This window comes from Centrocercus urophasianus, unplaced genomic scaffold (assembly GCF_019232065.1).
Source record: "Centrocercus urophasianus isolate 14NV4802_14NV808 unplaced genomic scaffold, USGS_Curo_1.0 seq_31, whole genome shotgun sequence".
In the NCBI taxonomy this organism is placed as follows: domain Eukaryota; kingdom Metazoa; phylum Chordata; class Aves; order Galliformes; family Phasianidae; genus Centrocercus; species Centrocercus urophasianus.
The window spans coordinates 4335826-4356698 of NW_024884878.1; the positions used below are offsets into that span (position 1 = coordinate 4335826).

Here is a 20873-nt window from a genome sequence, read left to right on the forward strand (position 1 = left end):
TAAATGTAGTGTGTTCCCAAAGTTAGGGATTTAAAAGTGTCTGCTACTGAAGCAAACTCACCAGCATGTTCACACCTAATGCAAATATTTTAATACTGAAACATATTTTTCTTGTTTCTTAGATATTGTCTTCCCAGCCCTTGACATTCTTAGATTGTCTGTCAGGCATCCCATTGTGAATGAGAACTTCTGTGGTGAAGAGGCTCACGTGCAATTTATCCATCTCCTCCTCAAATTTTTGAACCCTCAAGGAAAACCAGCAAACCAGCTGTTGGCACTTAGAGCTCTTTGCAATTGCTTTGTCAGCCAAGCAGGCCAGAAGCTCCTGATGGAACAGAGGGATGAAATAATGACACAAGCAGTAGAAGTGAAATCAGGCAATAATAAGAATGTCCACATTGCACTTGCAACACTGACATTGAACTATGCTGTATGTTTACATAAAGTGAACAACATTGAGGGCAAAGCTCAATGTTTATCAGTTATCAGCACAGTTATGGAAGTTGTTAAAGATCTTGAAGCTGTTTTTAGACTCCTTGTGGCTCTGGGAACACTAATCAGTGATGATAAAAATGCTGTGCAATTAGCTAAGTCTCTTGGAGTTGACTCTCAAATAAAGAAGTATGTGTCTGTGTCAGAACCAGCTAAAGTAAAGGAATGCTGTAGGTTTGTTCTTAATCTGTTGTAATTGTTTTACTTAGCACTTGAGCAACACACCGTATACAGAAGAACGTATGCTTTTGTTCATATTTTGTGACAGAATATAATGGAGAAAATACTGTGGATGACTTAAACTTGATTTATTGTGAAGTACGGAGCAAATAAAACTTTTCACTCTCTTCCCTTGACTACTTTTCTGAAGTCTACTATGCAGAGCTGTTTCAGAAAGCCCTTCTGTTGTAGCTCAGATCAAAGTAGATCACCAAGTCAAAAAGTCTCATTCCTTAAACATTATCTAGACAGAAATGTAATGTAAGAGATGGTTGTGATCCAGAGATGCCAGCTCCCTTGCTCACCCGACCATGTTTCCACATTTCAGTGCAATGACTGTTTCTTGACCATGCTGTTTGCCAGCAGAGAAAGGGTCCTGTTGATAGATGGTCTGTTGAAAAGTGCTTTTCACCAACTTGTTAATTAACACTGACTATACTAACTGGTCAAATATGATAGTAAGGAAGTGACATGCACATGATTTCCAGCATCTTTTTTCCACTTTTCCACTTCTTTTAAAACTTGGGTATCTTCTATCTCGTGTGGTTTTTTTTTTTTTTAAATATAGAATTAAGTGATTTTTTGAAGAGTGGAATCTTGAACTGCTATATAGACAGTGCTTCAGTGGTAAATTTTTTTCAGTTTACAAAATTGCTTAAACAAGCTTCTTAGATTAACTTTTCTACTGATTTATAGCAAAACTCTTACTTCGAAATATGTTAGAATGCATTAGATGATAAAAAAGAAAATGAGACTATTTTAAGGGAATGCGGGAGGAACTTAAATGCAAGCAGTGTGACAGGCAATAGCAGAAACCAGTGAAGTCAAATTTTATGAAGTGATTTCATAAAAATCACTGTGGTGTCTTTGAAAAGGGGAATTTACAAGTTCCTCCTTGTGTTTGTGTGGAAATCTTGCTTTCCAACATTTTCTTGTTGCTCCTTAATCTACCACTGCTCACCTATGAAAAGAGCCTGTCCCCAAAACTCTTATGCATCTGCCCTTTAGATATTTGTAAGCAGTGATAGGATCTTTCCTCGGTCTTATCTCCTCCAGGGTGAAGAGAACCATCTCTCTGCCTTTCCTTGTACAGGAAATTTGTCAGGCTCCTAATCAGCTTCACAGATCCTAGTGTTAGTTCTGTTACCCTGTGCCTGCTGGGGAATGAAAAACTGCAGAACTCCCACACATGTGCCACTGTTGTTTAGAGCTAGGATGGCCAAAGTTCAGTGTGACTTTAAAATAAGTAATTATATTACCAGAATGGAAATCATTAAAAAAGGTCAAGTTTTTCCAGCACAGGAGTTCTTCATTGCAATACATGTCTGCATCATCTATGCCAGATTTTGTGACCAAGAGCTCTCACTTTTTCTGCTCCATCTCAGCTCAACTGCGTTGTGTTTCCAGCAAACTTGTTTGTCAGATGAGTACACATACTCAGCTCCATAGCTGCACGCATCCTGCTGCAATTCTGATGAATTTTCAGATACATATAATCACAAACAGCCTTGATCAGGGCTTTCATCACTGTTTCTCACTGCTGATCGATTGTGGGTACAAGTACAAGACAGATCATGGCATTACACGGGATTTAAACAGTTTACCAATAGATCAAACCACCCCTAGGAATCCATCCTAGAATGCTACCTTCAGGAAATACTTCGGTATTTCAGGTGCCTGTATTTAATTGTTCTTGACCCTCCAGCTTCCACATGTTGCATTCTGTAGCTGTTTGTACAAGCGCTATTCTAAGAAATCTATACTCATGTTTTGATTTTGTTACCGTGGTCTTTCTCTGTTACGTGAAAACTGCCCTGATTTCACAGACCGAAAGTTATTTGTTCATAAACACACTCTGGAAATAACAAGAAAAGGTACATTAAAAGATCCAGCCCGGCGTTCGGCACGCCGACACCAAAACCCTCGCAGAGAAACGGAAGGAGAAGGCGCTCAGGCAGCGGGGCGGGCAGCGGCACCCCGGAAAGGGCGGGCTGCGCGGCGGAAGCGGCAGGGCCGGGCCGGGCCGGGCCGGGGCAGGGCGCTCCGACCGTCGCCGCCGCCCGGGGCGCGAGCGCGGGGTCATGCCGGGCCGGAAGGAGAAGAAGCGGCGGCGCTCCCGCTCCTGCTGCCCTGAGGGAGCGGCGGGCGGCGACAGGAAGCGGCGCAGCGCCGAGTCCGGTCGCGGCGCGCCGGAGGTAACGGGCAGAAAGCGGGAGAGATGGAGGGCGGGAGGGAATTCGCGCCTTGCCTTTCTTCCTCTGAGGCGTTCCGCGCTGTGACGGGGCTCCTCGGTGAGCGGCTCGTGTGGTCTCGTTGCAGGTCCGGGCTGACCTTCCTTGCGGAGATGCCTGTAGTTGTTTGGCAGCCTGTGAGTTAGTGGGAAGGGAGGTTTGTTTCTTTGTTTGTGTTGTCACCGCGCTGCTCCGTTTCGCTTAGCGCAGCAATTTTTGGTAATATCTTTTGTAATGCTCCCGAAGTTAAAACGGTGTTTGAAAACTCAGAATTCCATTTCGAGATGTCTTACGAGTGTGAAGCAAAAACCTGTCACTGTCGCTGGTGAAGTGTTGAGTTTCTGGAAGACGTGAAAGCTGTACTTGTCTTTTTGATTTCAGGAAGAAAAATGCAATGTGCCACCTGGAGAAAAAACAGAAGAATCCGAGCAACTCAGTGATGTAGAGGAAGGGGGATTAGATCTCAGCGTGTCTCTCAAACCAGTCAGTTTCTACATTGCAGACAAGAAGGAAATGCTTCAGCAGTGTTTCTGTGTCATAGGGGAGAAGAAACTACAGAAGATGCTGCCTGACATTTTAAAGGTACTGAAATGCCTTCTTGTGTGTGCTTTGCAGAAGCTTGAATGCTCATGTAGCAAAACACGTTTCTTTCTCAGGTGTAGTGGACTTTCAGCTTAAAATTTGCCTATGTATTTCTTAAATAAAGATTACATCAAGTCTTAAAAAGGGAGACTTTTTAAAGGTTTCATGTGGTTGTTCCACAGCTTACTCTTTTTTTCCGTGCTGCTGTAACTGAACTGGGCAGCTATTTTTATAGCACCTGTCTGTACTTGTTATTCATATGTAAAAGGAGTTCTAATTGCATGGAATGAGTGCAGTCATGTTCAGTGGTAAGTATTCTGATGTGTTAATAAAAGCTTGATTTGCGTTTGAGCTATCCAAGTTTCTTAAAATAATAAAATCCTTTCTAGTTAAACAGCTTCTCGAAGCTGTTACTTTTCTGGGGTTTAATAGGAGTACCTGTAGTATTTTATTGACTTAGAATGCTTTTTGACTGTTGTGAAGAGCAGGACTTGGTGAAAGTACAAAAGCAGTCTGTACAGAGAGGAAGGCTCCAAGTGAAGTGCTGTTTTTGTGCTGTTTTAGTTTAGTGTTAACTAATAGGTTTCCAATTTTTGTCTTATTTTTTTATTTTAATCTATAAGTCTATATTGGTATAAGTGAGGCAGGACAGACGTTTTAAGCTCAGTAAATTGCATGCAGTGTAACTCATTTCTTATCTGAGAGAAATGGAGTAGTGTTGTTAGAGGCAAAGGCATAACTGATGTGGAAAAGAAATTACACAGTAGTGTTGGGATGAAAGTGACAGTAAAATCGTGTGTTAGATCAGATGTTCAGCACTGATCAATTTTTGTACGTGTAAATGGCGTTGTAGTTCATTTAGAAATGCAAAATTATCATTTCACCTTGAGGACACCAAGAAATACAAAATATGTGGAAGTAGCTGGAATATCCATAGGCTAAATAAATGTGTGATATCAAGCATGAGAAATGAATCACAATTTATGTATTTTTATGGCTTCATTTTTATGCTAAACCGTGATACGTAATTCCTCTTGGTGCTTTGTCAGTACCATTGTTGACTTCCATTTGTGAACTTGGACTCAACAGTTGACTTTGGTTTTTGCAGGCTTAATTATGTAGTTCACCTCCTCCTGAATGACAGAAAAATACCGATGATCTGGGCTGCAGTCAGTTTGTTCTTCCGTGCTTGAAACCTCTGTCTCATTTGTACTGATTAGTGTTACAGCTGCAGTGAGAGGTCCCAACAATCAAGTAACTAATACTGTGTATTGCTTTTTTTTTTTTTTTTTGAGCAAAACACAAATGAACTGAAAATCCTCGACTGTTTTTGGTGGTTGTTACACCAAAATCAGCTACCTAATGTTTTTCAGTAGTAACATCAGAGCAAGTTAGAACAGTGAATAGATTCTGAATTACTATGTAGGGCTGGAGATCTACTTAGCGTTTGTAATTATTCTTTCCTCAGAAATGTTTACTAGCCTGTGGCCTGTCTGTCTGTCTGTCTTCTTAGAGCTGTTCCATGGATGAAATCAAAAGGCTTTGCTTGGAGCAGTTGGAGATGTTGTCTGAAAAAAAACTGTTGAAGATACTTGAAGGTATGAATGAAACTTTTAGGCACCACTGTACACAGAGCATAAGGAAAGCAAAAGTAGTCTGCCTTTAACTGCGCCTGTGTTTCCAGGTACTGCTATGTATGTATAAATATATGTATGTATATGCTAGTCTTGACCTTTTAATCCTGGGTAAAAACATCCAGTAATTCTGAAGGTGTTAGGGACATGTTCAAAAATGACTGTGTAATGTTCCTTTCCATAGTACCCAAACTAAGAACAAAAGTTTTGGCTTGAATGTGATGAAGCAAAGCCAGGAATTCGGAAGAACTGTTTGGAGTCCATTACTTTGGGTAAACTAATGTTAAGTTACCTCCTAGTTCTCTGCAAGGGAAGTCTTGTATTCCACAATACCAGATCAACACTATTAACAGTTGCACTAGATTATTCAGGGTAGTTAAAGAATTCTTGGTGCGTGTCTCTGCTCTGCTGAGACACACAGTTCATACATTTTTATTACGGGTATGATGTTGCAGTGTTTCAGTATCTTCCTGGATTTCCTCTTAGTTTCTAAGGTCTCCAGAATTTATTGTTATTGTCTTCTCAATCAAGTGGAACAGTTGAATCCTGAACAGTAGAGAGTACCTTGTACTACTTATGTCTCCTGTGCTTTATTCTTATTGCCTATCATATTGTGGTACTGAAAAATGTGTAACTGAAAAATGTTAATCATGTGTTAGCAGATGTCCTGTGAATAAGCTTTTTGTTTCTGTCCATGTCTGACTTTAGAACAACTGTTTCAGATTTCAGTAGAGATAATTAAAGTTAAAGTTACTATATAGCATTAATTGTGCTAGGTGCCTAAACTTGCATGTTTGAAATTGTGTATATCTAGGCAAGAGTGGAGCTGATTCTGATACTGACGAGGATGGTGATGGAGAAGACAAGACTGGAGGTGAATCAGTCAGTCAGTGAGTAAAAGAAAACAGTTCAAAACTTAATTTAGAAATACTGTAAGCAAAATTGGGATTTTTTCACGAAGAGTGATCAAATGTAGTGTTTAGAGATTCAATTGATTTAACCTTAATTATATAATTACTTTGGTAAAATGGCAGTGAGCTGTTAGTGCTAGCAAGCATTACGCATCCAAACGTGTTTTGATAATGTTAGATAAATGAGTTCCACACTGGCATTACTTCCCATCAGTTCAGTTGTGATAACTGAACATATGCTGCAAAAGTGAGATTGTGTGATTCATGTTAACATTCTTCAGTTGAACTACAGTGGATTGAATAACCCTTCCCACTGAAATCCGTGAACTTCTTGTAAAGAGTTTTTGGGCTGACATGTATTGCTTTCCTTCCATCCTTATTTCTGGTCCTTCATTCCTCTCCCAGTTGGAGCGACCCTGACACTTAACAGTTCCTGTGTTCCTGTTGAGGATGTAGCATAATGTCTGGAGTTTCAAGTACTGATGTTTGTAGTTGCTCATTCTTAGGCTGGCATCTGCGCTTTTGCAAAGGCCATTCTTTTTTGTTTGTTGGTTTTTAACTTTAAAAAAAAAATACTTCTTTGTTTTTAAGGACGCAAGTCTTGCATAGTATGTTACTAAGTGACTTCTACATTGAAAGAGTAACCTCTGTCTGACAATTTCTAAAAAAAAGTAGTCAAGGGGAAAAGAGTGTTAGTGTACCCACAATGTACCCACAATGTATCAAATTCTAGGAATCTAAGTCCATAGGAATCTGTAGAAGATACAACGATACAGTACAGTAAGCATGTAGGAAAGCTAGAAGATTTTCTGTTTTGATTGCTGACTTGTTTGCAGCTGGTCACAGAATCACAGAATGGCCAGAGTTGGAAGGGACCTCAAGGATCATGAATCTCCAACCTCCCTGCCACAGGCAGGGCCACCAACCTCCCCATTTAATGCTAGACCAGGCTGCCCAGGGCCCCATCCAACCTGGCCTTGAACACCTCCAGGGATGGGGCATCCACAACTCTCTGGGCAGCCTGTGCCAGCACCTCACCACTCTCTCTCTGTAAAGAATTTCCCCCTGACATCCAACCTAAATCTTCCCTCCCTCAACTTAAAACCATTTCCCCTTGTCCTGCAGTTATCAACCCTTTCAAAGTGTTGATTCCCCTCCTGTTTGTAGGCTCCCTTTAGGTACTGAAAGGCTGCAATGAGGTCACCCTGCAGCCTTCTTTTCTCCAGGCTGAACAAGCCCAGCTCCCTCAGTTGGTCTTCATATGGGAGGTGCTGCAGCGCCCTGATCATCTTTGTAAAGATGGTCCACACATTCAGTACACAACCTTAATAAGTGCCTTGAAACACTGTGGTCTTAATACTAGTGTCTGCTTGTTAAGGTACTTGTTAGTTGCTGGTTTAGTAAGTTCATCCAAATTTACTGAATAGAAACAGATTTGGGAAAGATAATTATAATACTTTAAATTCCAGGTCTAGTCAGTAATTTTGGTTCAACAGAAGGTTCACATTTTTGTTCAGAACAAGTTATAAAGTCATTAAGGTTGTTTCTTTTGATCGTATTTCATCACACATCAGTTTTTTAGAAAATTGAGTGAGAGAAGTGAATTTCCAGTATTTCTCCTGTGATTTAATATTTCATAAATCTGTTTCATCTGAAGTTCTATTTGGAACTGATTTGAGACTGTGTTCCCTGCTTTGCTGTTTTCACATGGTTTGTGAATGCTGTCAGTTCACTCCTTTAGTGAGACTATTTTTATCTTTTGGTCTTTAACCCTCTGCTGGTTACTGAAAATATTAACTGTGAAAATAGAATTTATGTAAGTAATTCAAATGTATTTATCTCTTTACTGATGATTTATGTTTTTCCGGTGAACTTTGGAATTAAATGGAAAGACAACCTTGTTGGCTAAAGAAAACATTGAAAATGTTCAGGAGTTTGATGTCTGAAGAAATGTTACGGGGTTTTTTTGTTTTGTTTTGTTTTTGTAAAAATCTAATTCAAAAGATATTTACTACTGCAAAATAGATGTAATATTTAAATTATTGACAGTAGTAATAAAACGTAGTAACCAAAGAAACATGTTACTAAAATTTACAGTGATTGTTCATGTTCATGTGTATAATGTGAGCAAACAGTATTTTGCTTTGAAAAATCTAATGTGCATGAAAGAAGTGGATTTTAAATTTATTTGCTATGCCTTATTTTTAGATCAGCATATCCTCTGCTAACATTAATGGAGGCATGATATTGCACTGCCCTTAAACATGTGCCCCAGAATAGATTATTAGGCAAAATATTGTAAATAAGCCATGTAAGCAAGGTTAACCAACTGAGAATGAAATTGAACTGTGAACTGAACTGATTCTGACTGGCCACAAAATGGTGTGGAATGCTTATCTATTAAATGAGACAGTAAACTGTTCACTATCAGTCCAGTCCAGCCAACTCTGGGAAATTAAAAAAAAACAAAACAAAACAAAACAACACAAAATTTACTGTGAAAGCACTGTAAGGATCCAGAGCTTTTTATTGACAGTAGTCTGTGTAAGAATATGCTTCTGCCATAATCAGTGGTCCTGTCGAGACAACAGGAAGAAACATTTCAACAGCTTTGGATGTGTGATTTCCATTTAATAACTTCTTTTTATAAGTAAGTTATATAAGGATATAAGTAATACTTATAAGGATATAAGTAAGTTCAAGCAATTGTTCAAACCCATAGAGGTCACTCTTTTCTGAGAAATGAGTGATCTTAATTCCTCAATGAAATTTGGCTTCAGAGCTCTGGGGGATATTGGATGTGAAATCTCTTGCTTTTGTTCCCCACTTTTTGTGCAAGCTCAGACTTTTCCACTTAACACATTGCTCTCCAGTAGAGAGGTGACAAGATAGTTCAAAAGAATGAAGAATGTGCAAGGGAGGATGGAGTGTGAACAGCTCTTAGTGACCAGCAGGTGTTACGGGGACATTACAACCTTATTTTGGTTGGGAACTGAGTGACTAAATATTAAAAAAAAAATAAAAAATGAAAAAGAACCTGTAGGGAGTTGCTTTAAAAAAAGAAGTGGATCCCTCCAGAGGCAGGCCTGTAACAATCCCCATGTCCCTCTAGCTGCTTGCAAGTTTCAAGGTTTGCAGCCCCACTTCTGTTGCTGCTCAGCACTCTTTGCATTTTCAGTTCTGAGAACTTTTCAGATGAACTGGAGCAGTTCATCCAGACCTGTGCTATCCCACTACCCTGTGCTATCCCACTACCAAAATCTTAGGCTGTTAATCTCTTGGGTTTCTATCAGGGCTGTGAGCCATCAGTTTGAGTGCTTGCAGGCTCTGGTCTCTCTCTCAGGAATTTGGCCTTTAATCTTACAGTCTCTTTGGTATTATGACTCTCAAATATCTCATCCTATTTGATAGCTAGACTAGCCTGAGGTACTGTATGCATGTTTGTCATTATATTTTATGGCAGCACAGTTCTGCAGATACTTGTCAGGTGTAGTGCTCCGTGCAGTTGCTGGCAGTTACATGTAGACAGTGGACTCCTGTCATTTGGGAAAATGGTTGGCACTGGAATTCAGCAAGGGGGCAGAGCAGACTTGATCAGGTGCAAGATGTATGTACTGCCCAGAAATCAACTGATGATCACCTGCCCCATTTCACCTCCTTTTCTATTTTCTATGTGCTTGTTCTTGTCCAACCTTCCCTCATCTCTCTCTTTCCTTGCCTTTGATCTTTTCTCCAAACATTGTAAAATGGCCTGCACAGTCCCCTTAAACATGTGCTGCTCCAAGTTTTACACAGTCCTGAAATGTTCTTCCCCAACCACCTCTACGAACTCCTTGCTGCTGCAGGCAGAAGCTCACTGCAGGCTGCAAGGTGCCCTTACTACTCTTACCAGGTAGATTGTCTGGTTGCTTTCCTCTGAATACTCTACAAGTGATTCAAACAACATGATCCCTCTGTGTAGATCATGTTGTTTGTCTGCTTGCCATTGTTATTCTCACTGGATCTTTGTGTTTATGGCAGCTTACTGTTAAAAGCGTAAACTGGTGGACAGAGAGCACAATCAGGAGTTGAGTGTGATGAGTTCAGAAAGTGGTAGGAGAGCAAAAACCTGGAATTTATGGGAAAGTGCACTGTGATAGTGTCTTGGACAAGTTTAACTGGTGATCTGTGCTAACATCTGGCCTTAAAAAACAGAGGGCCAGTGAGGCTTAGGTTCCGAGCTGCTGGCTGAACCTGATGCTGGAAGGGTTGTTTTCCCCGTAGTAGTATGTGTGGACTTGCTAGACCATTGCATACAGCAAACCTGATTTATTTGTAGAATTCCTGCATTTACCTTACCTTGTCTAGCTGGTGATGGCACCTGTGGCTTTTCTGGTACGAGATGATGACTTGGATAGAAAATAAATAAGCAAACTTTCTTTGTAAAGAGGCAAAGTTTAAATTATTTTGTAAAGGAATTGCCATGCATATTCAACTTCCTGTTTGACATTTGAACATCTAGTTTGCATTGAGTCTTTTCCAACCTTGCTTAGGCCTGAGGAAGTGGAAGGATTGGGAGAGTACTTTTTGCATTGACTAAGTAGGAAAGTGAACTTAAAGGATGCATACTACTGACGTGTATCATGGTAAATAATTTTTTCCTATTTTATTATAATGACATTGAGCAGTGAATTTCTTTTGATGGGTTCTTAATTAAGATGCAGAACTTTTAGAGGCCTTTCTTCAGGTGTTTTATAGTTTTGTTTTGTTTTTTTTTTTTTTTTTAAAGAGGCACGTTCCAATTAGTAACTGCACTATTCCACACACATTTTAGTTGCATTGGGAGAAAACAAGGGAGAAGCAATGAATCTGTTGACTTTTAACATCTACTAACATAGGAAAGGAAACAGCTGTCAAAATAACAGTCTCTCAGACCGTGTTGGCAAGAATTTTTATGGCACTCTCTTTTTTGTTTGACTTGCTCACTGGACACCTGAGAGAAAAAACAGCTTTGAGAGCATGTGGAAAACAGGTGTTTTTTTTTTTTTTTTTCCAATTATGGGACAGGCCTACTGGGGTAGTAATACCCCAATACCCACAGGGTATTACTGAAAAGTTTTTGAAGTCATTACAATTAAATCTATGATACCAGAATCTTCCTGTCTTTTCTGTAGTGCTGTTTAGATCCAGCAGGTGGAATGGTTGCATTTGTCTGAAACCAAAGCCACACTGACATTCAGGGTAGAAAATTCTACTGCCAAAATGCTCAATGAACATGGCAACTGAACTACTTCTGTGATTTTGAGTTCTTTGTTGAGGGCAGTCCTTCATTCTCTCTCTGTATATTTCACTATTTTCATTTTATCTGAATGTGTACAGAATGTGTGAAGAATGTGAACGCTTCACACAAGTGTATCTTCCTTATCCCATGCATAAAGCATGTGTAACTTTGCAGCAAAAACCAGTAAATTGAAGAAACAAACATGTATATTGAATACTACTTAGCAATTGAGCTTCGTTTCCTTTTAAGAAGCAGCCCTTAGTGAAAAAGTGATACTGTATTACGGAAAAGGTGGGTGGTGGTAGGGTGACAATAACTTAATGAAAACAGCTTCTTAATTCAAATGAAGAGAGTAAATATGATCTGAATGCAACTGAAACTATAGTTTTTCAAGTGATTTAACTCTGACTATGGTTAGGGAGACACTATCAGTGAGAATTGGTATTGTGCAAGACAACAGTGTACTGAAAATAGTTACTTCATCCTTGCAGCTCAGTAGATGTAACAAATGATAGCTCATTTTCAAATGCTTAGAAAAACTGGGTGCTTTACCACCATGTAATATCTTTAGTTAATGTTTCTTTGAAAAGTACTCATTACATTGTGAAAAACATAGATTGGAATGTCTTTTCTTTTGCTTCCAGGCAGGACAACAGCATAGACTCCACTTCTTCTTTGCGAGAAGACAAGCTGGAAGGTCAGGAATCAAAACAAGGTATGTAGAGTAGAAAATCTGTCTTTTCAGTTCTGTAAGACTGAGATTTTAAAATATTTTTCTGGTCAGAAACAAACTGTGGCTATTCATTGACTCTTCACATCTCATGTTTCAGCTGAAGAGGAACATGGTTTATTTCAATTTTTTTTTATGCAGGGGGTGGCTAGTACTGCTTTTACCATCTATTCCATTTGATAGTTGGTTTTACTTTGTATTGTGAGACTGCATTAGTCTGTTTTGACATTCACAGAAGAACATGATAACTGCTGAAGAACTGCTTGTAACTTAAGCATGTTCAGTCTTTTTGATAATTTGCTTTGAATGATTATGCAGAGCTGAGTTCTATGGAAATGCTGCTTAGCAGTCATGAGGAGTGGTGATTGCTATCTTTTACTTGAAGTCATTGCCTTCAGAAGTGTTCAAATCTTCAGATCTCTCAGAGGGAAAGCTTTGTTCTGCATATCCTTCTGCGTATATTCTCCATGTCTGTTCTAGCCAGTTTTCTCATTTATCAGAGGGGGTATGCTCTCCTTGGTCTGTCTGTTCTGAACAATGTACCTGTAGAACCCCTTCTTGTTGTTTTTCACTTCCCTTGTCTAATCAGTTCATTGTGCACCTTGGCTTTCCTGATCCCACCTCTACTTCTCCAGACAGCATTCCTGTATTCTTCCCAGGCTGCACGTCCTTGCTCCCACTCCCTACATATGTCCTTCTTTTCTCTCAGTTTGACTAGTGGGTCCTTGTTCAGCTATGCCAGTTTCCAGCTTCCTCTGCTTGTTTTCCTGTACCATGGGACAGAGAGCTCTTGTGTTCTCACAAAGGCATCCTTAAAGAGTTGCCAGTTCTCCTTCTCTCCTTTTTATGCAAGGACAGCTTCCCAGGGGATTTCACCCAGTGAATTGTTCTCCCGGAGCATAATCAATATAGCCTCAATCATAGTCTCTTTAATGAGCTCCTCTGCACTGGTGATAGCCCCAGTTCCAGTAACACCTCTCTTCTGGTTGGTCTAATATGTGGACCAGGAAGTTGTCCTCAATGCATTCCAGGAATGTCCTGGATTGTTTGCAGCCTGGCATGAAGCAAGAAGGCTCATCCACAGGCTCCCCTTGCTCAGCTGGCATGTGGTAGACTCTGGTTGCCAGCTGTTCTTTATTGGTCTCATCCCTCATTTTCACCCACAAACTCACAACTTGCTCATGACAGTTTCTCAAAGGTAGATTTTTGCACTCCATCCATTTTTTTTACATAGACATCAATTCCCTTGACCCTCTTTCTCTGTCTTTCTCTTCTGAAAATCTTGTAGCCCTTGATTACTATTCTTCAATCATGGGAATCATCCCACCATGTTTCTGTAATCACAGTTAGATCGTAGTGTTCTAGTTGTGCTGTGGCTCCCAGCTCTTCCTGCTTATTTTCCAGGCTGCATGTAAATGCACTTAAGACAGGCTGTCAGCAGTATTACCTTCTCAGAGGAGCCCCCATCAGATCCCTTGAGACAATTCTGAGTTTTTTTCCCCCACTGTTTCCTAAAGTGACAACATTCCCTTCTCGCTCACATAGAATTCCGTCCCCTTCTCTCATCAAATCTACTTTAAAGCTCTATTAATCAGTCCAGCTGGCTTTCAGAATATTCTTGTCCTTCCTGTTCAATTTTTGTCCTGTCTCATGCTCACGTTTTTGGTCTTTCAGAGGCCTGTCCAAGATTGTAGAAACTGAATCTCTGACTGTGACACCAGTTATGCAGCTAGTCATTTACCCGACCTATATTCTTCCTTCTTCTTGGGTCCCAGCCTCCAAATGAGAGGGCAGAGGAGAAACATTGCTTACATTCCTATTTCCTTCACTGTCCTTCCAAGGGATGTAAAGTCTCTTTTAATGTTTTGTTGTTTCCTTACAACAACCATCTGGGACCCAATTTGAATGAGAAGGAGTGGGTAGTAGTCAACCTGTTTATCAGGCCTGATTAACCTATTATTGATGTCTCTGATGTTTGTCCCTGGCAGGAAGCAAACTTACCTGTAGAGATTATACAGGTGGCAATCCTAAATCTAGTATCTCTAAACTGTAATTTCTTCTTCCCATAGCCCCCAAATGTAAAATTTACAGAGGTTTTGGGATCATTCTTTTCTGCCTTCAGTGGTCCCTGCCATGATGAAGCACTGTTGCCTCATTGCAAATGGCAGTCATGTCCTATCGTGACACCATCCTCTGCTGAAAGAATCTTTGATGCATGAAAGCATCCTTAATTTTCATCTTTTTGAGGCATGATTCTGTATTTTTTTTCCTTTTTAAATGCAAAAATGCAGTGGGAGACACAGGCACTGTGTTGATTGGCAGAACAGAAAGTGCAAAAGTGGGTAAATTAGTGATACATCTTTGGTTACCTGTTGTGTAAGGAAACAGTTTTCTTTAATCAGCAGCAGTACTATCCCAGTCATTTAATGAACACCATGTAACAACTACCCATATTGGTTTGTAGTTGACACAGTGAGTATTTCTCTCTGTCATCTTATTTTCATTTGGACTGTCTCTGTGCAGTAACATGAGAAACTTGGTCTGTAAATGATGTTAGTTCACCCCTTTATTGAGAATATTTTGAGGTGTTCCAAATTGGTATGTAAGGGGAGGATGCCATCAGATGTCCCTTGTGGTTGGAGGGCTGGGAGCAGAAGCACAGTCCAAGGATACTGGAGTGGCCAAAGTCAGGGTTCTTTATTTCATAGGAAATGCCAATTTGGCAGGGACCCCCAAGGATCATCCTCCGTCTCCACACAGGAATTCTAAATGCTTGATGTGTTCAGGCCATAACACCTGAGGAGACATGTAATGCTTCCAGAGAGCACCCAGTAGCACCATACATGGCTGACAAATGCTACCTAGTAGAAGGGCTGGTGGATGGTCTTCTTTGGACCTGTCACAGACCCAGCTCCTGCAGCTTCACACCCCAGCTGCAGAGGGTCATTGGAGTGGCCTGCACCTACAAAAGGTGGAGTGACCATGGGGAAAATGTTCTCTACCTCCTGCTTGTGCCCTGAAAAGGCCTCAGGGGCACACCTTCCACCTGGAGCTGGATGATGCAGAGGAAGTGCCAGCAAGCATGTCTTGCCTGCATGTGGAACTGGAGTGAACCTGTGCAGGGGAGCAGCTGCTGGGGGTTCTGCTTTCTTTACCATGCTCAGGATGAGCTGAGAGGGAAACAGGAGGCAGCCTCCTTGATATCTTCTGTGAGGGCTCCTGCCTTCATGTGCAGAAAACGACATGCTGGTGTTCCAGAAGCAGGTGAGAGCAGCTGGAGATGTTGCCTCAGTCACGCGACTGCTGCCTGACAGTGCTGCCCTCACACAACTCCTGCAGGCTCAAGCCAACAACTGCCTCCACAAACACCTTCATTGAGATGGAGCTTCTGGTGCAGTTGAATGACTTAAGCACCTTTACTATCGGTGTTAGTAATACTCAGGTTATTAAAAAATTGTCATTGCCTGGTATTTGAAGGCAACAATCACAGAGAGATCACTTGCTTGGGTTTTGTCTGTGTCAGTAGTTCTGTTGTTATATGATGCATACAGTCAATGATTCTTCTAGCCCTACAGATAAATGTTCAGGAACCAAAATTACAGATGGATTAAACTAGCAACCCCAACCACCAGCTCTCCTCCAAACTAAAAGTTAGGTGAAAAACAACCGTTTAAAACCAGATGTGCAGACATTAGTTTTAATGATCACAGAGTCACTGAGTGGTTGAGAGAAGCGACCTTTTGAAGTCACCTGCACCCAATCCTCCTGCTGCCAGAGCAGATTGCCCAGGATTGTATGCAGGTGGGCTTTGAATATGTCCATGGAAGGAGACTTCATGACTATTTCAGGCAACCTGTGCCAGTGTTTAGCTACCCTCATGTTAAAAAAATATATATAAAATAATGCTTTTTTGTGTTCATGTGGAATTTCATGTGTTTTACTATTTGCCCTTTGCTGTTAATGTTGTCATTAGTGTGCTCTACTGAGCTGAGAAATTTTTACAACCAGGTTTGCAATACTGTCTAAATACTTAATAAGCAATTTTTTGCTACATATAAGTCATTATAGATTACAGTAGTTTATACAGGAATGAAAACTTTTTTAGAACATTCATGGTAAATTATATATATTTCAAAAACACTGAGGCTAAATCCCCATTATTCATTAAGAGGGAACATAGCTGTGCCTTGTGCAATTAAAAAGCCTTTAGAATCAGTAATAATGATCATCTGGCTATATGTTTTTTATTTGAAGCAGTGAATGGTAGTTTTGCAAAGATACAAATGTTGGCATCAGACTAATGATTTCTGAGACCAAAGTATCAGAAGCAATAGTTTTTCTATAGCCAAATTCTGAGATCATTTACACTCTGAGTTTGGCTTTTATTTTATCTTTTAATTTATTGTGCTGCCTCTTCTAATTCATTTTCTTAATGAGCTATGTCTTTTAGCTGACATTAAAAGTGAATACCATAGCTCTTCCTATGTTTTTTACTGATGTAAGTTAAGTATGTTTGAAATACTTTTGTGGTAGATTTTGAATTTATATGCTGTAGTAGGAGTTTCTATGAACTTTCAGTACTTTTCTTGACATAGTGCCTAATTCCTTTTAAACTAAATAAAATAGTTCTTAAATGTTATTTTTAAAACTGCATTTTGAAAACTAAGCTTACTTTAAAGATAACAAACAATAATCAGTTCTGCTTCGTTGTGATTATAAAACCTTATGGCATTTTAATTGGTAAAATTCATCCATATGAAGGAATATGTTTCCCTAGTAGTGCAGCTTTGCTATACTGTACGTTCTTTTATTGGCATAAAAATGCATTTACACCTGTCTAAACTAGAGCAGCTTTTAAAGATGAGTAAGAAAAACAAAGGGAATTAGTTGTCTCAAATTCGTAGATTTTTTTGCTGCCCTTTATACACTCCATGAAGAGTGTTTTGAGCAGAACTGATTTTTTTTTAATGGGGAAAGAAAAATCGCTGCTGGCTGTCTGACTGCAATTGTTGCATTTGTGTTGCAGGTAAAGGAGAAGATAGTGATGTCCTCAGCATAAATGCAGATGCGTATGATAGTGACATAGAGGGTCCATGTGATGAAGAAGGCAGCCCAGATGTGCAGGAAGACACTGTCAGGAGTGGAGCTGGTCAGATTGATGACCTTCAGAAGGACATTGAGAAAAGTGTGAATGAGATACTGGGGTTGGCAGAGTCTTGCCCAAAGGAGTCTAAAGCAGCAAGCTTAGCTGTTCCTCCATTAGAAGATGTTCAGCCATCAGCACAGCAGCTAGAGCTCCTTGAGCTTGAAATGAGAGCCAGAGCTATTAAGGCTCTAATGAAGGCTGGTGATGTAAAAAAAACAGCACTAAGATTGTTTACAATAAATTCTCAGTATCTTTTGAAAGATGTTGTGTTTATTCACGTAGTTGTAGGGGTTGGAATGAACCCAACCCCCTGCTAAAGCAGATTCCCTGCAGTTGGTTGCACAGCCAAGTCTTCAGGAGTATTTTGAATATCTTCAGAGAAAGAGACTCCACTACCTTTTTTTTTTTTTTTTTATCTTGAGTTTTTCCATAAGCTCCTAGCTAATTCATGCAGGCCTTCTGCCACCTTTGTCTGATTTCTTGCTCTTGCAGATGCACTCATATTGAGGTTGGAGGAAGTGGTGCTTGAGTATCAACCAACTCTTACTTTCCAGTGGGCCCTTTTACCTTCCAATGCTCTGTTCTCTTCGGCGCATAAGTGCATTTGGGCTGGGGTATGACATTCCTTATTCAGACATTTATGATACTGTTCACTGCTTCCATTGCCTTTGGTGTGCTGCTTCATGCCCAGCACAGATGAACTGCAGCACAAGTGAGTTGGTTTGATGCTGCCCTGAGCACCCAGCTGCCTCTGTGCATGGTTATATCTTCAAGGAGGCACAGTGTGTATGGAGCTATGCCATGAAGAACCTGGTGCCTTCAGGACAAAATAGAAGTGAGTTCTGTGTATCTTCATGGCTGGAAAATAACCGCTTTATTTATTTGCATCTTTTTAGTTGAGAAACTTGATTTGTCTGTTGCTTATTAGAAGTACTCTTTTTGCAGTGGTGTGACATCCTTCAGCATTCTTCCCTGTGATCTGAGGTGCTTGTTTCTCCTTGGGTCCAAGTCATGATGATGCAAATGTTCTATTTAAATTAAATAGCGATTCATTTTGAGAAGGTTAGAAGTGTGGCTAGGCTTCAGAAAGCTGATTTGCTAAACGTGTTGTTGTTGTGTTTTTTTTGTTTGTTTGCTTTGGAATAAACGGTTGAACTTTCTTATTTTCTGAGTTTTGAAAGTGCCTGTAAGTGACAAATACCAGGGTTTTTATATTGGTGGTTGTTTAATTATGTTCCTCTTTTCCACTTTTGTGTTGTATCATAACTGAAATAAAGAAAATGGAGTCTTTTTCTTGACAGTGTTGTTTTTAAAATATCTGGCATAATATTTGGTAGAGTACATTAGGTTACTTTGAAGACCCTTTATTTTTGATACTAAATTGTTACAGCCATTTCACATTCCCTGTAAACAGGAAAATCTAATTTTTGTGTACTTGTTTCTTAGAAAAGCCATTTATTTGTAACTGTTATATACGAAATCGTAATTCTTTATATTTGACTTCAAATGAATTTGTTTGTAAATAACTTGTACCATAGAATAAAATTTCCTGCTGTGATTTCATGACATAATTTCAAGAATTCTGATCTCTGAGAAGTAGTGCCATTTTTCTTTTTGGCTGCTAATCAAAATCATATTAACTTGTGTGTATTTATGTACAGAAAATAATTTTTTTATGGTATGAATCTTGTGGATGTGATCCTTTGATGCCTATGGTTTCTTTGTCAATTTGTCCTACAAAGGTGATTCCTTGATTCCTGTGCATCTCTGATGTATTCCCACCAACCACTAGGCAGTAAGTACTTCATGCTAAATCCAGTCCTCAGCAAGGCATAACTTGGAGCATCTTGGAAAGGCTGTATAAATCCAGTTTAATTAGAATTCTTTTTCATACACCAGAAGGACATGCAGTGTTGCCACAGAACGATGGATTCCCATTTGGAACTAAGTACTGCTTTCTTAGAATTTTGCTGCTGTTTTAAGTAATGATAAATGAAGTCATAGGTCTGCTGGAAACTTGTTGTAGGTACGTGTTTCTGAGCTGGCAGCAGAGGGGCAGCCTGACAGCACGGCATCTGGCATGGAAGTGTATATGGAGCAAAGCTGTGTCACTGAATTCCTCTGTGGAGAAAGTGACACCCACTGACATTCACTGATACTTGTGAATATTTATGGAGTCCAACCAGGGGGTGTGAGCGCAGTGAGGTGGTGGGTGGTGCTTTTCAGCAGTGATCACAGTGGGTCTCATCCACTGGTGCAGCCTTACAAAAGTGTGGCATGCAGTCTCTGTTCATCGCTGGTGCAAATGCAGAAGTAACAGTATGATGTGTTGAGAAGGAGTGATTTGTAGCTGAGAGTTTCCTTTATCAAATAGCCTGATTGTGCTCTTCGTATCAGTTGTAGTTTTTATGGAAATAAAGAGGAGGCTTTACTTTTGGAGCAAACTGCACGTGTGTGTATATGAACACACATGTGTATATGCCTTCAGAAGGACCTCGTACGAGTGATGGCAGAAGTGCTAATCTGTGTTCATGGTTTTGTACTGTTGTTGCTCAGATTGCCAATCAGATCAGCTGACTCCAGGTGCATCGATTCCTGCATCGATTGTGTGCACAGCAAACCGATCAGTCTGCAGTAAAATGTAACAGTAAGAAAGCTGGTGTATCAAAAACAATATGCCACTCTTTGATGCTCACTGCTACGTATCCCTCTTAATTTTTTTATTTCCTTTAGATTAATGCATCACTTGGAGGAAAAGGCAATTTGTATGTAAAGTATGCAGTTGTGAATTATGTATGAATTCTTAATCTTACAGGATCAACCACTTGGTTGGCAATTGGTTGGTTGTACACTTACGCTGGTCAGCATAAGGAGAAAGATTTTATTCTGCACTGGAACAGAAATGGTTTGTATCTGGTTTTGTCTGTTCTATAAAAGGAAGCTCTGTGTGTTTCTGGGGAGAAGGGCTGATTGTATTTCTATTTGGTGTGACTCCCCAGAATGCCAAACTTTCTTTCACTGTGTATATGCTTCTATAATAACTAGACTTCCAGGTGCCAGCATGGAGTGACAAATCACTGACAAATCACTCTCTTGAGGAAAATTTAGTAGAGTTGGTAACACTTTTCATTACAATATTTGCTCTCTCAGGAAAATGTTTTGCCTGACCCACTGAGAGCCTTGCACATTTTTTTTTAAGACTCTGCCATAATTTTTTTTTTTTAATTTTTCTGTTTAAAGTGGTTATAATTATTAATCACAGTGAACAAAGGCTTTGATCGCTGAGTTCAAGTTACTTCTAAGCAGATAAAAGGGTATCTCATAGGATGTCAGATCAAGAGTGTAGATGATTTAAGATGTTCTCGTTCCAACAGTTCAATTACTGTCTTAAACACGAGCAGTGTAGAACTGTGCTGTGAATCTCATCTCGCTGCTGTGATCACCAGCCTTGTCTGTAATCGCAGGAATGTGGTTTGAGAAGGAGCAGCAACCATCTGAGAACCCTCCAATGGGACAGAATATCTGCTAGCAAGCTGGGTCCTTATACAGTCAGAGCTACAAAGATCAGAGAACCTTAGGATGGCTTGGTTTAGAAGAGTCCCTAAAGCTCACTCAGCTCCAACCCCTGCTGTGGACTGGCTGCCATCCACTAGGTCTGCCCACAGCCC

At 40.0% G+C, this 20873-nt stretch overlaps 2 protein-coding genes across 4 annotated transcripts in view; both read left to right on the top strand.

Annotated features, from left to right (window-relative positions):
• Positions 1–840, top strand: part of PLAA (phospholipase A2 activating protein) — a 17862-nt gene extending 17022 nt beyond the window's left edge. The window contains exon 14 of the mRNA XM_042829549.1: positions 123–840. Coding sequence (XP_042685483.1) covers positions 123–688 — 566 coding nt within the window. The 3' untranslated portion in view covers positions 689–840. The remainder of the gene's footprint in view (positions 1–122) is intronic.
• Positions 841–2792: 1952 nt separating this feature from the next.
• Positions 2793–18503, top strand: CAAP1 (caspase activity and apoptosis inhibitor 1). Of its 3 annotated transcripts, none has more exons than XM_042829515.1 (6): positions 2793–2906; positions 3324–3524; positions 5038–5122; positions 5973–6048; positions 11974–12044; positions 17086–18503. In XM_042829515.1, exons 1-6 carry the CDS (start codon positions 2793–2795, stop codon positions 17520–17522), a joined length of 984 nt encoding a protein of 327 aa, XP_042685449.1. In that variant the 3' UTR covers positions 17523–18503. The 3 variants fall into 3 exon arrangements, with proteins under 3 accessions (XP_042685449.1, XP_042685448.1, XP_042685450.1); XM_042829514.1 differs by lacking the exon at positions 2793–2906 and adding an exon at positions 2959–3079; XM_042829516.1 differs by lacking the exon at positions 2793–2906 and adding an exon at positions 3031–3099.
• Positions 18504–20873: the final 2370 nt, after the last annotated feature.

Excerpts from the sequence above, each read along its gene's own strand:
- CAAP1 (XM_042829515.1), top strand. The coding sequence starts at position 2,793 with ATGCCGGGCCGGAAGGAGAAGAAGCGGCGGCGCTCCCGCTCCTGCTGC. Across the intron at positions 5,123-5,972 it reads ACTGTTGAAGATACTTGAAG|GCAAGAGTGGAGCTGATTCT; the intron begins GTATGAATGAAA and ends GTGTATATCTAG. Across the intron at positions 6,049-11,973 it reads GGAGGTGAATCAGTCAGTCA|GCAGGACAACAGCATAGACT; the intron begins GTGAGTAAAAGA and ends TTTTGCTTCCAG.